Here is a 17,751-nt window from a genome sequence, read left to right as displayed (position 1 = left end):
AAATTACACCGCCAAGACGTCTAAACTCGCTGATTGTCTTTCCCTTTTGCATTCACCGTTTTCCTTCTGAACATGACTCTTCAAGAGCTCGGAGCTCATCACCACTCCGCTTCCCCAACAGCTTTGGAGAACACGTGGTCTCGGCCCCCATAGCACATCACGCCGTCTTTCAGATGAAACTTCCAGCGGTTCTTGCTGCGGTGAATCTGCAGAACAAAGGGACATGTCTCATGTGCAATATTCCCATGAATAATCAGCAAATGGCTTAGTTGAGATGAAAACAGATGGACAGGGTTTTTTTCCCTTACTTTGTCATACTGGCAAACAATTACATTGTCGGTGTCAAAGAGATCTGGGATGTCTTGCTCAATCACATCATCTCCCGAGTTCAGAGGGTCCTAATCAACAGAAAGGGGCAAATAAAAACAAGTCGAGTCCACGGTGAGCCGCCTCGAGACCGTGACAAAAATAAAGCAGTACAAACCTCTTCCTCCACGTCAGCAAACTCATCCATCTCATCGGCCTCACTGCTGGAGGTGCTGTTCCCGTCACTGCTCCCATTCTCCTCCTGCAGGGCCCTGATGGCCTCCGCACTGATCAGGCCCAGGAAGTCCGTCTCCTCCAGGGGGGGCCCTCTCTCTTCCTCGTGGTCAGAGTTGTCTGCTGGACCGTCCAGCTGAACGATGTCCGACAAAGCATTGTAGTTCAAGTCCAGCTTTGCAGGAAACACAAGAAGAAATGTCAGTTAGGTCTCGATCAAGCTCGGAGAAATGAAGAGTGAGACGAATAGTTAAGCAGTGAATGTGTGAAATGAACAGTATGGAAGCTAATTCAACAGGAAGATTTAGTGAAGTGATTGCATTCATGTGGAGCACGTTCAGAGTTTATCATAATTGGAATCTTGTATCAATGTCAGTATGTGAAAATGTTCAGTATCAGGACTCAGATAACCTAACATGCATTTCTTTAGATTTGTATAAAGTAGCCACAGGAATGACAATCAGGAATGTGTTGGGCCGGTCACATATCTCGGGGGGGGTTGGTCTGAATTATATCCAATGTCGGCAGGGATTGCTTATAGTGAGCCGTTTTTTTGGGGGTTGGTTTTTTTTTTTTCAAAGGACAAACAAAACGCATGTTATTTCCAGAAACTATATTCATTTTGTCGACAAAGTGAATATTGGGAGTGCAACCAGCTGATAGTTTATCAAGAAGACAAAAAAAGAGAGAGAGAATAATGGCCCACCAAATAACCATGAATTAAAAAATAAATAAAATATCACCCATAAGGCCACAAAAAGCTGCTTTGTTCCTTTGTTATTGGTTTATTGGCCTAAAAAGTGAATACTGTTTTCATTTACCCCGAGAGCACTGTCCAACTGGCCATCCATCACAGGTGCTTGATTCCTCGCCCTCTCTGCTTTCTCCCTCTCCTCCTCAATCACTTCTTTCAGGATGTCCTCAATGTCCCTGCTCTGTGCCGACTGCATCAAAGCCTCCTCCGTCCTGATCTGGTAGTCTAATAGCTGGGCGCAGGGCGAGGCGCTCGTACTGAGGTTGATAGGCTCAGTTTGTGGACTCGTCTCATTTTCTGCCAGTGTGACCTCTGGCTCTGGAGAGGGCTGGCAGGGGCCGCCGTCCTGAACGGGGGGTGGACCAGCCACTGGCGGGGTGACAGAGGAGGCAGGAACAGAGGAAGGCTCCCCCTCGCGAGGCAGGATGGGATCTGGCGGTGCCGCAGCTGGCTGTGGGGCCGGAGCTTTCCTCCATTCGGTGGCTTTCTGTGTGGGCTGAGGTGCCGGCTGCTGATTGCCTGGAGCCTGAGTAACCACGACGGGAACGTTGACCTTGTACAGTTGACCTTCAGACGGAACGGGAGTGAAAATGCATTAGTGCCGGGCAATTCAGGGGACAAATAAACACATGTTTGAACTGTTAAGAGTTGAGGCCACAGCATACCGGAGGCTGTTTGGAGAGTGACTCCTGCTGGTATCTGCACAGGGTAAGTCAGCCCAGCTGGGAGGGAGAAAGTAGCAAGCGCCTCTGAATTGCTCTGCAACAAAATGTGTAAACATTAGTTGGTATGCAGGGTGAAGCTCCATACGGTTTATTTAATAAATATTCTTGTCAGATGCTGGTGAACTGAACTGTATCCTCAACGCGACAGTGGCTTTTTCCACTCGGAGGCAGACGTCTGTGAATTGTTGTGTCAAAAAGGTCAAGTGAACATGACAGAGGTAACCACTCCGTGGAAGCATTTAATGCCTACAAGACACGATACAGATTACCGTGACTCAGCTCCTGATGACGACTCACCGTATTTTTAGTCCGAGTCGCTTTGAATGCATACTGACCTTTTAAACAATGGAGCAAAGGACTGTTCACTGAAAAGGTAAGTTGGACGGCGTTCTGGAGAATGTTGGGGAACAATGCCGAGTGCTGAACATTTCAATTTGGGATTATTGTGAAGAGTTTTTTTTCCCTAACCAACAGAGCTCATCAAGAGCTTATCCAACGTATGAAGTCGAACCAGCAGGAGTGAAATCTCCTCTGCACACGCCTACAAAGATATGCCACGGGGAAGATGGAAGAGTCTGATGCCTGTCATGTTCTTTGATTTCAGATGTCTGTGGTCCCCGCTACGCTCATATTTCAATCAAAACGCTCCACAGTTTGTTTGGACTGACATCTTTTTTGCTTCTCCGGAGTTCAGACGGCAGCATTCACGCTTCCAGAAATGAGATGGATGCACCAACAAAGAAATCTGAACAGTGGAAAGTGTATGGAGATCAAACCTGACAAGCACGAACAGCCGTAAATGCTGCCAAATTGATTTAGAAAAAGTAGTGCAATTTGAACTTAATTAATCATTGTATTGTAAAACCCATGGAGCTGAACTGATGACTTTCTACCAAGAGAAGAGAAGTCAAACCTCTGGTATAAGAATGGGCAAATGATAGGACTAATAATCTGGGTGATGAAACTTACCCTGGCTTGGAAGTGGATATTCTGACTTGCAGGGATCAGAACTGAAGCTGAAAAACAAAACCAGCACAAAGGTCCCTTTTAAAAAGTTTTTTTTTTTTTTCTTTCTCACTTATGCACAAATAAAATTAAAATACCGCAGCATTTAAAATATGCCGCCCGAATCCAAACGGAATAGTATGACATTTCTTGGTGAGCGTCTGCCAGCGTGAGGTTACCGGTGAGCTCCTGATCAGGCTGATTGTAGTTGGCAGGAAGCTGCAGCACGAAGTTGGAGGAGTTGACGCTGTTCTTCCTGAAGTCTTCCATCGCTTTTGACTGCATCATCTTGGACTTCCAAAGCTGCACATCAACAGAGACAGTGGCATGTCTTCCTGGTGTGGTTCACATTCCCCCTCTAAATATATTAGCGTGAGTTTTTTTTGGTTTTTTGTTTTATTCTCCAAGACGGGGTGCAGAATATGACTCACATGTTTTAAATCATCCAAGACACGGTCTTCAAGCCCGTCGTCAAAGAAGAGCTCTCTCATGCCATCAATCACATCATCAATTATGGACAAGTAGAGTTTAGCCTGCAGTTGTTGACAAAAAATAAATAAATCAAAAAATTGCAAGTCAGAAGGTGTTGCTCTGTTGTGATATACCAAACTTTATCTTTATATATAAAGAAAGAAGTAATTATTAATGTTCTGTGCTGGTCAAAGCTGTGAAATGCTAACTCACACCTCAGGTCAATTACCTTTACTGTAAACAGTTCAGTCACCCAGTCAGCATAATATTAGATGATATTTCAATATTTTCATTTTTCCCCATCTTTAATGGCATAAAAATAACCCAAAAAAAGCATAAGAGCCTCAAGTAAAAGCACCTGCGTGGTCTGCACTTTGGAAAAGTGCCTAAAGCAAATATCGGAGCCTGTGATAGCTGCTAAGAGACGTTCACTTCTTGTTTGGGTGATTTCATTCCCCCCTTCTGCAAATAGCTTGCAGCTCTGTAAGATTGTTGGGATGTCCAGCATGCATTCAGCCGTCTTGAGGACGATCCAGACAGCTTTAGATGAGAGGACCGCCAGCGCCTTCATTTTAAGAGATGCGTCATCGCAGATAAGAGGTGTTCGTCGTCAAGTCACTATAATAGTCTGTTTTTAATTTCCAGCTTCCAGATAAATGTGAATTAGTGCGATATATGCTGGTAAACCAGATATAGTAGACATACAGGTACATCCTGAATTAGAAGAGGTTTGTTCCTCCAAAGAATATTCTTGAAGCATTACACAGGATAAAAATATTCAAAGTCTTTTTATTTCTTTTTAGTTTCACAAGACGCGAAGATCAACAACACTGCATCTCAGTCTATGAGAATATTTCATGATTTTGGATGTTTTTTTTTCTATTCCCATCTACCCAAGGTCTGGACATATTTCAGGAGAAAATATCTATTCACACTGGTCTTCAATGATTTATAAAGACATCTCAAGCTAGAAACTTTCACATCTATGAATCAATTCAAGCGTGAAGCATTCTTTTGTTACTACGTCCAGGTCGAGCAGGCCGGAAGGAAGAATAAATGTTACCACGTTGAAAAGTAAACTTAGGACACTCGCTTTTGTTTGTTTTGTGGGTTATTTATTAATATTTTATTATTTATCGGGTTTATTTGATTCAATTACACTTTATACTTTCTCATATCTTCCCGTTTTTATATTTTATAGGGGTGTCTGTGGCTGAGTGCTCGTCTTTTCAATTGGAAGGTTGCAAGTTTGAGGATCCATCTTTTCCATTGCATGGATAGAGTGCCTTACGCAGCAGCCACATTGGCTTAAAGAATTTCCTTCTGTGATTGATCAAATATTTCATACATACATACAATATCACACAAATACTGATTCAGTGAGTCATATCTTGAGGCAAAAATGTTGCCGTTTTCATAACAAAAACAAAAACAATTAAACAAAAAAACAAGTGCATGGTCCTAAAACTTAAAGCGAAAATGTACAATTGGTCGTTTGGTAGTTTCTTTCTATCGTCACACTCCTTCGTGTGAAACTAAGAACCGGGTTGCAGGTGGAGACTGAATACAACAACGTGGGTTTTCAAGGTGCGCATTTCAGAAAAACTAACGAAAGGGGACACAAGTTTCACTCACCACGGGGCTTGCGTTTTTCAGCATGTTCCAAGAAGAACTAACGACTGTTGCTGCGAGAGTCTGCGGTGTTTGGTTCCGGTGTCGGGGTCGGTGTCGGTGCCAGGCAGTGGGAGTTGATTAGTCGGAGGAGAGCAGGTGAGCTGGATTAGACCCGAGGCCTTCGAAGTTTCTGTCTGAAAGACCTAAAGGAGCGCCTCACTCTCTTATGAGAGTATAGTGTTATTGTAGGAAGGGTTCAAACCAATCTCTGACTTTAGTTTTTTTGTGTGTGACAATAATATTTTTTTTTTTACAGTTAAAATTAGAACGTCCCTCGTAGGTAATTGAGTTCACATTGTCACGTGTCCGGAGGTTAATCTAAAAAATTTGGTGGAGAGTGAGTAGTTTATAAACCATATTTAGATTTTTATGGATATATGTAGCATTTCCCCAGTGAATTTTAAACTTTCTGTCTATTTCTCACATTTATTTTTCTATTTAGGTAAAAAAAAAAAAAAAAGTTGCAGTGCCATTTGACCACATACAGCACGGGATGACTTTTTCCTGTTCTTTTACATCATTTATTCATGTCAAAAGGTTGAAATACATCCTTCTTTCTTTGGTTCACATTGTTGGCCATAATGTCAGAAAGTTGTGACCATGACCTAAATTACCTTTTCCATTTCATTTCATTTATTTCTATTTGAAACATCGTAAGTAAAAACATAATACATTGAAGTTGAAAATCTAGTTTGAAAAAGATTAGAAGGGAACATAAGCTTATTAAATCCTACCTCCTCTCAATTTAATCTATTTGCACCACCCTTTTTTAACCAATCGTATATCAGCAAAACAAAGCAAATAAAGCAAGTGAGTAACAGATAAGCAAACATGTTGTCACAGTGAAAAACACCTAGTGTAAATCCCCCTCTTCTTCTTCCCTATACCTTTTGAACGCCATTTGTTTGTACCTAACAACCTATAGTGAAAATCATAGCACATTTAATGAAAAACAAAATCAGCAGCCAAAAAATAATGTCAAAATAATTTCAAACGTTCTTTACAAATGACAGTGCAGGGTGCAACTCACTCGCATGTGCAATGCAAAACAAATAAAGCGCACTCAGTGTACATCACCATTAAAATTACAAGTGCTGCAAGTGACCTATGATACAGCCACTTCAATATTTTAATAAAAAGACAAAATGCTATGTTGATCAATAATTTGCTAAATGATCAGAGATGGAGCAGATCTCTCAAACATCTCTGCCCAGCAGAGCGGTCCTTCGGTTTGGTTGCTCACAATGGAGTTCTCCCACTGCACATTTGGGCACAGTGTTGCTGTGAGTTGAACACAGCTTCTGATCGCAGGGTTCCACGGTGTCGGGAGTTAAAAACATGTCACCCTTCACAAAACACTTAATTTTGAAGTTGGTGTTCAATGGATCCGCGGCAGCAGGGAGCCGTGACCCCTGCTTCCTCCGAGCGCGGCTGGCACTTCTGCAGCTCCACTCGTCTGATGAGGATGAGAGGCCGCGGCTGAAAGGCAGCAACAAGACGCACCCCTGTGGCTACTGCAGTTCCTGAAACTAAAAGGCATTTAGCTGCCAGTTCACTACAAAGTTAATGTGGGTTCAAACAGGCGAACACTTTCCATTAATTATATGAGGATGGAGGGTTTATTGACATTGTCCCAACCCCACATTATGTGTCTTATGTCCGTTTTAATAGACTATACTTACTTTAAAGCAAGAAATGAGTTTCAATTGAAACTTGTGGTCCCTGTTCCCTAAATGTTACAATTACTTTAATAACTTTAGTTTGAATTTTACTTCATGACAATGAGTTGAAACTGGTGAATCTACTTATTAGTTGAGGAATCTTTTAGGTGTATTTTTGCCTTTAATAAATAAGATTATGTAAGTAAAACTCTCTGGAGATCAAACTAAAAGAGCATTAAAACACGGATCTGGTTGAATATTGATAGAAAGAAACATTACATAAAGACATTCAAGGGTGCATGTTTTCCACTGTGTGTGCTGACTGCAGAATATTCTCCAAAAGCCTAATTTAAGTTGTTTTTTGTATTTTGTTGCCACGTAGAGGTGCAGTGGTTATCACTGTTAACTCTAAATCAGGAGTGCGTGACTGTCTCCGTATTTACACTGAGACGTTATATAATGTTATAGTGTTAGTTTTGTGTATCATAGTGAGGTGGATAACTGTAAAGAAGTAACACGAGTCATTCAGCTTTAATCAAGTTTTTTTTTTTACTCATCTTGTACATAGCCAGGTACCTCTTCATTCATAGACCATAAACCATCACCAAACCATTTTTCTATTATTCCACACTATTCACAGCCCAAAGCATCGCATAATAAAGATCTGAATTGTTTAAATAAATTTACAATCCCACTAAATACACCCTTGGTATAAAGTCAACGGTCAGATTAAAATAAACAACATAAGTAATGTATTCATGAAAAAAAAAAAAAAGTCTTTAAATATGGGAATCTATTGCTGTATCACAAATGTCAGAACGCAGTTTGTGTGTAAAAAAAAAAAACAAACATTGGAAAAACTGAACCAACGGTGGACCACTCTAGGTAGCTGTGATGCTGTTGGGTTTGTTTTGTAACTGCAACTGCAGCTTTACTTTACAAGTCCACTTTATTTATTTTTTTACACTTACTGATAAATATGAACATGACGCCTTAGAAACGAAACACCACAAATATGATCACTGCAAAAAATTTCGTGAATATATAAACTAACTGAGGGGGGGGGGGGGAAATGATGTGAAAAAAAATACTGTTATCTGAAGCGTCGAGTGATGGTTTCTGTACTATAAAGAAGAATGGTGACTCCTTATGTTGTTTATCTTATACGTCCCGTTTGGCGTGCATCCATTAAGGCTGGTAGTCGTCGTGGAAGACAGTGCAGACAAAGCAAATACAAGCTCATATACATTACTCATACAAACTGTAATTTCATATTCATTTAATCTATTAAATGTAAAGTGCTAGGCAGAAAAAATAGATTTAATTGTTGATTGGGTCTACAAATTCACTCTCAGTCAAAAAGTACAAAATTAGTTCACTTCCATGAGAAGTAATCTGAAATTATAATTAGAGGAATGCCACACCAGATATAAGCAGAAAGCCCCTTATCACCCTTGTTTTTTTGTTTGTTTTTGTCCCTTTTCACCTTTACGTAAAAGTCTTGGATCAAAGGCACGACGTCCTCGTCAGAGCATCTTCATTCATCACTGTGTCATACATCCAGCCTGCTTCTGTGACTCGGTTTCAATCCACTTCTTCTCTACCTCCACCTAAAAAAATACAAAAACAGGTTATTTTGACAGAAGCTAAAAGGTGTTTTCTTCATCTGCACAAAATTAGAAATTTTTTTTTAATAAATCCTCGATTGAGTTTAGATAACCATAGTCAGTTAGCAACCAAACCAACATGGCCAAAGTGTCACTTCGTGCGATTCCACTTTTTACCACAAGATGGTGCAAAGAGTCCCTTCTCAGTTTTTACTAGTGAGACTGACGCATCATGATGCACCATACCTCAGTTCGCCAGATTAGATGAACTGTAAACCATGCTGAAGCTCTCAGGCCATCATCTCTAGCGCCACATACACATTCACTGTCCTCCAAACCCTCTAACTGTTTATGAGAGGGCAAAATGTCTGAAACTCATCGAGCGATGGTGCAGCAGTTAGCGCTGTCATCTCATAGCGCCAACGGATTAGAGTCTGGTTTGGCCACAGGGGCTTTACGGCATAGAGTTTTCACGTTCTTCAAAACATCAAATTGAACGTGATCTCGACGTTGCGATGAAAGCTACTGATCATTATTGTTTCGCCTAATCCTCTGATTAATTCATACAATCTAACATTACAACCATTGTGACAGAAGGACTGACCCAACGCCACTCAACATCCAAAATGATATAATAAGTCCAAACCGGCCTAACGCATTTAATCCTGCCAGCATTGTGTGAAAATTACAAAGAAGACACCAACTATTTACCCTATTTACCCTTAAAGTTTTACAGCTACTCTAATGTGTTCTCACGAGATTGCACTGTTTATATATCTGTAGCTGAAACAGAAGACGTAGAAAAGCCAAGGTACCTTATTGCTGCAAAATTTGCATGAGCGCAATACGGTGACTTTGTGAAAACAAGCACACTGCGAAAACATGCAGGCTACATAAATCATTCAGTTACAGAGGCAGGAGGCTTTAGCCGGCAGTAGACTGGAGGGAAACAAAGAACTGCAGACTTATTTATGTTAAAAGATTGAAGATTGTTCACGATGGGCTTTGTTACAAAAGAAAAGGTGGATTTGAACCTTTACATGCACCAGTCATGAGTCTGTAGTTCAATAAAGGACCCCACCTGACAATGGTACCGGGTCCAGCTCGTCACATGTTTCTGTGGCTGAATGTCGTTCACTGTGCCCAGGGATTTAATTCTGGTCTGTGAAACAACGGCGCCCATGATTTCACACTCCATGGTGACGAAAGGGTACCAGTCACTTGGGATCTCCTGATCAGATCCCAGCTCCAGTTTGCAAGAAAATGTATGGGGATGGTCCACCGCTGCAACAGAGGAAGGCGGTTATTTGAAGTTGGAGTTACACCGCAGACGGCAAACGTAGTGTGCATGTGAGGAATTCAAGGGCCAGAAGCTAATGACAAAATGATGTGTTAAGCTGCTGTTGTGGGAAAGAATGCGTTACCAGAATTCTTAGCCGGCAGCCTGTCGATCCTCCACATGATAGCTGAATATACATTCTCGTACTTCACAGAGCCGATGGACACCTGCATGACGGGTTGTGAATCTGCAGCGCTGACCGCACCCAAGCAGGCGTTTCTGTTCATTCTGGCCTTCAATGATCTCTGTCGCAGTAATGCCACCGTCTGTGTAACTTTGACCCAGTCGCCGGGCACCGGCACGCGGATCACCACATTCTCACACAGCGGTTGAGCGTCTGACACCCTCATAGACGAGAGGAAAGTGGCTGACATGTTGAGAAACGCTTGCAGCTCCACATAGGCACCTTGAACTGTGACCACGGCTTTGATTGAGAAGGGAATGTCTGTGCAACCCAGGACCGTCGTCTTGTACCGCATCAGCTCGGCTCTGTACGCGTCGGGAGGTGAGAATTTAATCAGTCGGGATCTTTGAAACTCTGCCTCATTCACGCATTTGTGAAAATGGCAGTCGGCAATCTCCATCCAAACTTCACTGCCATCCTCAGACCCGTAACTGGAGTCAAACTGCAGCAGTCCAAGATCATTTAGGGCGAGAAAACATTCCCCGGGTCCGTTCAGAAAAGCAAGACAGTGAACCTGTGTGAAGGCTGTCCGCTCCATCACTTCTCCAAACTTATCCAGTTGTATCCAGATGTGATCGGTGATCTGCAGCGACAGCTCCTGCTCCTCGTAATGCCGCCTCTGCTGGTGGGGTACGGACAGCTTGAAGATCTCCTCCTCCATGGCGACCACCAGGTCCTCCATCTCGTCGTGTGCCGTGGAGCCGAACTTGAGCAGCTGCTCTATCTCCGCGTCGTGGCTGACCTCCAGCTTCGGGTGAAAGCGCTTCTTTTCTGTGTAGGAGAAATGCTCCACCTTGACCGTGAGGACTTTGCGGGGTTCACTGTAGCTTTCCAGTTTGATGTCCGAGAGCCTGCACTGAGGGAGGAGCTGGAACTCCTTGTACGGCTTCTCCAGCCCTTTCTCATAGTACATCTGCAGCACACCTCCTGGCAGCAAGCGCAGATAGATTGTTCCCCACTGTCGAGAGGACATGCGGTTCTTCTTCTCGGGAATCCTGACCATGACGGACCAGCCGTCTCTTTTTTGGCTCCGGAAAAGACCCCGAGGCACAAACTGAGATGAACTCTCACTCAACACCTCGCTTTTGCAACTCAGCCGTCGCTCCCAATCTTTATTTGACTCTCGTTCGTGGTCTTCGTCGGCTCTTAGGCCTTCCACTTTGTCACAAACGAAGGAAAGGGAGTTCTGAAGTTGGTCGCGTGGAGGCTCGCTGCCATCTTTGGTCCGAATAAAGAAACGTGGTAGGCTGTTGTCAGTATCTGAGTCGGAGGAAGAGCTGTCTGCCTCGGCGCTGTATCTGGATCCAGACCAGAAGGGGTTAAAGTGTCCTGAGTTTCCCTGGAAAGAAGGGAAAGGGCTTGGTCCATCTGAGGTTTGAGCGGAGGCTTCTGATGCAGGAGAGGGAACAGACGCGGTGGGTGTGCTGGACGACCTCTGAAAGAAGTCATTTTTATCCCAAGTGCTTGGGTGAAATGGGGACGAGCTGCTGGGAGCCCCACTCACCGGAGTGCAAAAAGGCGTGTTACATGGTACACAGGAGCTAAGACCGGAGTGGCTTTGAGGGGATTCCAGGGAACTACTGAAGCTCCAGGAGGTGTCTCTGATTGGAGGAAGACCTAATTTTAAACCATTGGGACGCGGTACCGAGGCTTTGATATGTGACGGGGACTGTAGGGGCTTCTGAGGTGAGGAGAGCGGCGTGTTGTCATCTTCAAACGTGACCCAGTTCGAATGGTTTGTTGAACACATGGCTCAGGAGGCCTGATGAGCGGTTCACACAGCGGCTCCCTCCTTTGCTGGTCGAACAGTCCAAGTGTCCTACGTCAGAAAACACAAACAAAATTTTTTTAATAAAATTACCATTAAAATCCAAATATTCACAATAAATTTAAAAAAAATCCTGGTCCTGTTTGTTAGAAAAGAAAGTGTGTAAAATAAACATGCTTCCATAAAGTACTTTATTAACAAGTTCATCTCTATTAACACTATAAATACATTGATATAAAAGCTGAAGTAAGCATTGTGCATTTTGGTGTCAGTTAAGCAGCCACACATCTTCTTGCTGTGACACCAGACATTCTGGATTTTATTATTCCTTCTTACTGCTATAAGATAATCCCTCATGCGGACATTTATGAGATGAACAGTCTTTCTATCAGAGTAGTGCAAACAATCCGTCACCGTGATGTATCAAAGAAATAAAGCTGCAGTGGCAAAAGCCTCCAGGAAAAGCTTTAATAATCGCATACTTGCCGTTGCACTATTAGCCGAATGTGATTTGTCTCAGACTGTCATGTGTAACTCGAGGCATGTGTCTGTCACATGTGGGAAGTTAATAAAATACCACCAACTTTATTGTTTCCTCTTATTTATTTAGATTTGCTTTGGCTTACAGTGCAGGAAGCCAACACAGGAATGCAGCCTTTTACTCATCTGGTCATGTCCTGATATATGGAAATTAAACTGAAATACAAAACAAAAAACAACACGGCCAGCCTCATTAGAATTGAATATTGTCATGCGGTATTTATTTAAACTTTACAAGAACAACGTTAGTTAAAAAAAAAAACAATAAACAAAGAAAACTCCAAAAGTTTCTCGAAGCTTTGGGAAACTTTTTCAGATTTCCTTCTGGACCAAAGGAGTATTTAAGAAAGATAAAGCCTGAAACTTCAGAGTTGTGGGGAGTTCAAAGGTTTTTGCGATATAAATGGTGTATTTTAGACACTCTGTGCTTTCAAATTGCGCATAATCTAAATATTTAATAGCAACCCCGCTGCAAAATGCGTGTGAGAAAAGTTAGGCATGGCAGCAAAGATCCAGCCTCATTAAGCAGCATGAATTCAACAGTGAGAACCAGGTACAACATGCTGCTGCAGAGCCAGCCGGAGTCGCTTCAAGATTTATCTTTCATCTGCTCCAATATTAGAGCTGTGGAGCTATTTTCAACAGTGCACTCATATCCTGATAAAATGAGGAAATATTTCTGGAGAGCAAAGTTGTGCATTTCACCGTCGGGGAGATAAAATGTTGTCGTCCTTGTATAATCTTGGGAGTTAATTTTCTCACCACCGGGGTCACAATCTGTCCTTTGATGAGCTGTCAGCCCTGAGCTCAAGTGACGCCCAGCTCAGACGCACAGAGAGGCCACTTATGCTAAAACTACACGTACCCATGAAAAGGGGCAAAAAGCCTCAATTACAGCCTCCCTCCTCCCTTCAAAATCACAGCCATGACTCGTATGGAGGAGACATCCAGTGGAAAGTTCCTGTTGCTATAAATAAACAGGGAAGAGGGGGTTCTGCTTCAGAAGAACGGGTTGACGATTCCTCAGTCAAAACGCTGAGGTTCCATCTTTTTAAAGAAAGGATGTTTGTAATATGGGGGTGGGTGGGGGGGTGCTGTCTCCATGGGGGTTTGCTGATAGTCTTTCAGGCTCTTTGCCCTCTCCTCCCGGGCTGTGCAGCTCACAGGCAGTGCAGGAGGAGCGGGACTCTGCTACATCTACGGAGGACAAAAGGATACATTCCTGGCATTCCTCTGGGACACGCAGCTCTGCACACAGGAAATGCCAGCCTTTTCCAGCCGTGTGAACCAACAACAAATATTATCATGATATCATTAATTCCGTGCTGCAAAAACGCACCACATTTACGGGGTCATGATTTCATGAGTGCACGGTTATTTTTCACAGTCAAATGTCCCGGAAGGAGGAGACGCCTTTGGAAAGAGACGGCCTTGTGACATTAATTTGGCACGGCACTAGATTTATAAAGCAAGTCAGGAGAATCAATTTTAAACACATTCCTAATTTTTGTATCATTATTTTGGGTCAAAATCGGGGAGAAGAAATGTTCCGAGGTGGAATGTAGTTTGCCTCCAAATACAATGCAGCCCTGCAGTTAAGACGCAGCGTATGTAATCCAACGCAGTAACTCAAATATATCATTACTCATTATTACTATATTTATGTCAGTTACTACACTTGCTGAACCTTGGGCCGGTGAAGAAAAGTGTTAAGTCATGTATGACCACAACTATTGGGCGCAACTGATGTCATGAGACGTTGCAGAAGAGCTGCATGGAGAGAGGTCATTCAGACCCAAGACTTGTGATGTGTGAGTCCTCAAAGCTGCACGAGGAAACCACGTCTGCTCACAGGACAGCTGTCAGGCAGTGCAAAAAGTAATTCACGTGCCATGTGAAACTTGCACCGAATATCTTGGGAACTTGGACTCCACTGAAGGAGAAGTGCTACCAAAACTGTCTCACGCCGACACTGAGTGACGGGACTTTACTGGCAAATGACGACTGAGGCAAAACTTCAGTGGCCTGAGGGTAAAACGGCGCTGAACTTTAACTGCAGCTTGCAGATGCTTCCTGACGAAAACAGACAAGTTCCCCAGTTGGATCCTCGGCATGTTTCCTGCTCGCTCTCACAGTACTGTCTTCCTGAGAAAAAGCACAAGCAAACAAAGCGAGACACTATCTCATTTGACTTGATGACAGACTGCTGCTGCTGCAACCACAATGACAGTGTAATCTAGTACAGAGCTGAAAATCTGATGACCCATTTCCAGTGGCAATGCTGAAAATTGAGCCGTGGTCCGCCCATCAGACAAAAAGCAGAAGAGAAAGTTTGGGTGTTGCAGTTTTTCTGTCCTCGCACACTGAATGAATCAATACAACCTCTGATTGCACGACTCCCATGTGTTTAAACTAGTGATTAATTCCAGTTGGGAATAGCCTTTCAGAGGAAAACGCATGCGATACCAGGGGTGTGAGGACCCCATTATGATTTTTTTTTTTTTTTTTGGGAGAGGAAAAAGGAAAACAGTGTAGCCCCAACATTCACTGTAAGCACAACTGAAGCATAACATCACAATATGAACATCCTAGAAAACCCAACATTTAACCTTTTAAAAACTCGTGTTCAATCCATCATGTGTCCAGGAGTGTTTTTATTGCAGCAGTCTCAACCAAAGCCAGTCACCAAGGGATGGATCCACATTTACAGCTGCAACCAGGCGCATTTTGTTCACTAAATTAGCCTGAGGCTGAATATTGAGTGAAAGAGACCAGAGCTTTGAACACAATGAAAAACATCCATCCACTGTGGGCAGATCAGCAGTCCAACTCAGGACAAACATCAGAGAGCAAAAACAGCAAAAATGTATAATATAAGATCATGTAAATAATGCTCAATATACACAAAAGCGACAAGAACTCCCCCCCCAAACACATTAAAAGAAACACTATTTCAGGCAGCATCTTTGATGCCCCAATGCATGACACACACTTCGGATAGTTGCTCCACTCCCATAAATGTGAAATGAAATTCCTTTTCTTTGAAAAGAAAATACTGGGAGATGTTTGTACATGAATGATTGTCCGGGGTATGTGGGAATGAGGGAATCCAAAACTTGGAGGAAACAGAGCCCTTAAAATTGTGCAAGTGTAACTTCTGATATAGTAAGTCACTTTTGTTTTTCCTAATGTAAAGTAAACAAGGAGTTGAAAAGTAATCAAAGCTCAACAGCCAATTTCACTGCAGACTCCTGACTTCTGGCAGCTTATTCTTATTGACTGTATGGGGACAGATGAGCCGACTTAACGATTCTTCACCACTTTAGCTACAAATTAGAAGTAAAAAAAAATACCCACAATGTCATTAAGCGGTATTTGAAGGGTTTTACTTTTGTTTTCTTATTTGACTCTGGCTCTTTGTATGCAGAGTTTTCATGTTTCCCCTGTGCGTGTGTGGGTTGTTCCCCTCATACAGATGTAAATTGCCCTTAAGTGTGTGAGTCATTGTTTAACTGTGATGGACTGGTGACTTATTTGAGGTGTGCCCTGCCTTTACTACCAGTTCCAACAGCCTGTGATCCTGAATTGGATGTGATAAAGAAGCTGGACTGGTCGATGGATCTTATAAATGCCATCTCACTGCTTCAGCATTCTCAATACATCACATTCATTCACACACACTCATAGCTGCCATGCAATGTGCTGACTCAGCCTTGGGATCAACTTGTGCTTCAATACTTTGATCTGCATTTTCAAACTAATGCACTCTCACTTTTTTATAAGTAAATTGAAACTAATTCATGCTACTAACAATACTATTAACTTATGAGAAGTTTACTACTTCTATATGGGTCTTTTTCTTTACAGTATTCATTCTTGACATTAAGTACACTTTTCTTTTGTTTTATGCAACTTCTATAACGCTGCCTTGTGTTTAAGTTTCAAATGTATCAGAGTTTCATCTTAAAGCATTTGTTTGTCAAATTTCGCGATCTCCCGATTGCGCTGCGCAAATAATGAATCCGTTAATAAAGATCAGTCAATCGCGGTGCCCAACCATAACCCTAACCCCGAAACCTGCTCGATCGGCCAATATGAGTGCTAATTGAGGATCCATTATTTGCGCAACACAATCGGTAGATCGAGCCTGTGCACACTGACAGTGTTGCACTCTGGTTAGTTCGGTGCATTGCAGCGTCAGTAAATAGCCAACATGCACAACTCTGCCTCTCTCCATCGTCCATAGCAACTGAGTGAGCAGAGAGAAACAATCGCAGCAGCATGCTGTCATCCACAACAGAGCCAGGCCCGTGTCCCGGGACAGAGGAGGCCCACTCCCGGGATCACGGCCGCGCCATTGTTTTGATGCACGAAGTCCGCCGCCGCGTAAAAGTTGTCACACTCCGTGCTACTTCTCCTCCTCCCGCTCCTGTAACTCTGCCCACGCTTCACTGAGAAGCGCCACTCGGTCGCAAAACCAAGAGCCGCAACACCGAGTCCAACACCTAAGCAGGAATCGACCCGAACAGTACTTTTATTTCCTAACGTGACCTGAACTCACTGAGCTGTCTCCACGAAAACAGACGCGACTTGCGACCGCAAACATACTCACAACTTCACGGCTGAAAACTTCGCCAAAGCTTCAGGTCATGGCTTGCGTCTGAGGGACGCGTCTGAAGTCCGCTGTCGGTCGGTTTTGCTCAAAATGGCAGAGTGTAAATCCTGAGAGTTTTATGAACGCTGCGTTTCCCCTCCCGACTTCACACAGACTGTCCTCCAACGGGACAGAGCGCAGCTGCGTTCACGGCCGTGGGAAATGTCAACATCACCACACGGGCGCACAGATTACATGCAAGAAAGTGCACCTTCAGGGGGGAAATAAAAGTATGATAATAGGCTCAAAGTTTGTGATTGCTTAGGTTCAATATTTAAATAACTAAACAACTGCAAGATGAAAGACCCGTACAGGTTTCTGTATAATAAAGGCGCATGCTTCCGTTTATAAATATAACTTCATTGGATGTACCTGTTCAGCAACTCATTGTATTTAGACACATAGACATTGTCAAGATGAGCTGCTGAAGTTAAAACTGATAAAAAAAAAACCGAGGAAGAAAGGTGATTTTTGTGATTTTAAAGATGGCATAGCTGTTGATATTAAGTAAATAAAGGAGTTCACAAAGTTCCTGATGAATAAAATGAAAGACAATAGTTGTTCAATCATGTGGATTCTTTGTTTTTATTTGTTTTTACTCCTACCCAACAAACCATTGTAACCTCCACTGTAAATCTTTGACGTTTGACATTAATCTCTATCAAATAAAAAAAAAAAAATTTTAAATCGAATTTTATTGTGTTGCATGATCTACTTTTCAGTTCTTCTGGTCAAACATACATCTGAATCTAGTGGTAGTTTAAGTGGTTTCTCTACACTAACCAGTCACATACCAAGAGCACTTGAAAGTATCACATCACATCAAATG

At 42.7% G+C, this 17,751-nt stretch overlaps 1 protein-coding gene across 1 annotated transcript; it reads right to left on the bottom strand.

The window, feature by feature from the left end:
- Nucleotides 1–98: 98 nt before the first annotated feature.
- On the bottom strand, nucleotides 99–17,028 carry ston1 (stonin 1; the record flags this gene model as incomplete). The annotated part of the gene is made up of 12 exons (XM_080481032.1): nucleotides 16,881–17,028; nucleotides 9,862–11,779; nucleotides 9,519–9,721; nucleotides 8,396–8,440; nucleotides 3,456–3,557; nucleotides 3,204–3,327; nucleotides 2,989–3,035; nucleotides 1,960–2,053; nucleotides 1,362–1,861; nucleotides 485–715; nucleotides 309–398; nucleotides 99–206 (listed from the first exon to the last, which is right to left on the bottom strand). Exons 2-12 carry the CDS (start codon nucleotides 11,708–11,710, stop codon nucleotides 99–101), a joined length of 3,393 nt encoding a protein of 1,130 aa, XP_080337158.1. The 5' UTR covers nucleotides 11,711–11,779; nucleotides 16,881–17,028.
- Between the last annotated feature and the right edge of the window lie 723 nt (nucleotides 17,029–17,751).

The sequence above is a fragment of the Lipophrys pholis genome (assembly GCF_963383615.2).
Source record: "Lipophrys pholis genome assembly, chromosome: 15".
Classification (NCBI taxonomy): domain Eukaryota; kingdom Metazoa; phylum Chordata; class Actinopteri; order Blenniiformes; family Blenniidae; genus Lipophrys; species Lipophrys pholis.
The sequence above is the reverse complement of the archived record's forward strand: the minus strand, read 5'-3'. Positions and strand labels throughout refer to the sequence as shown.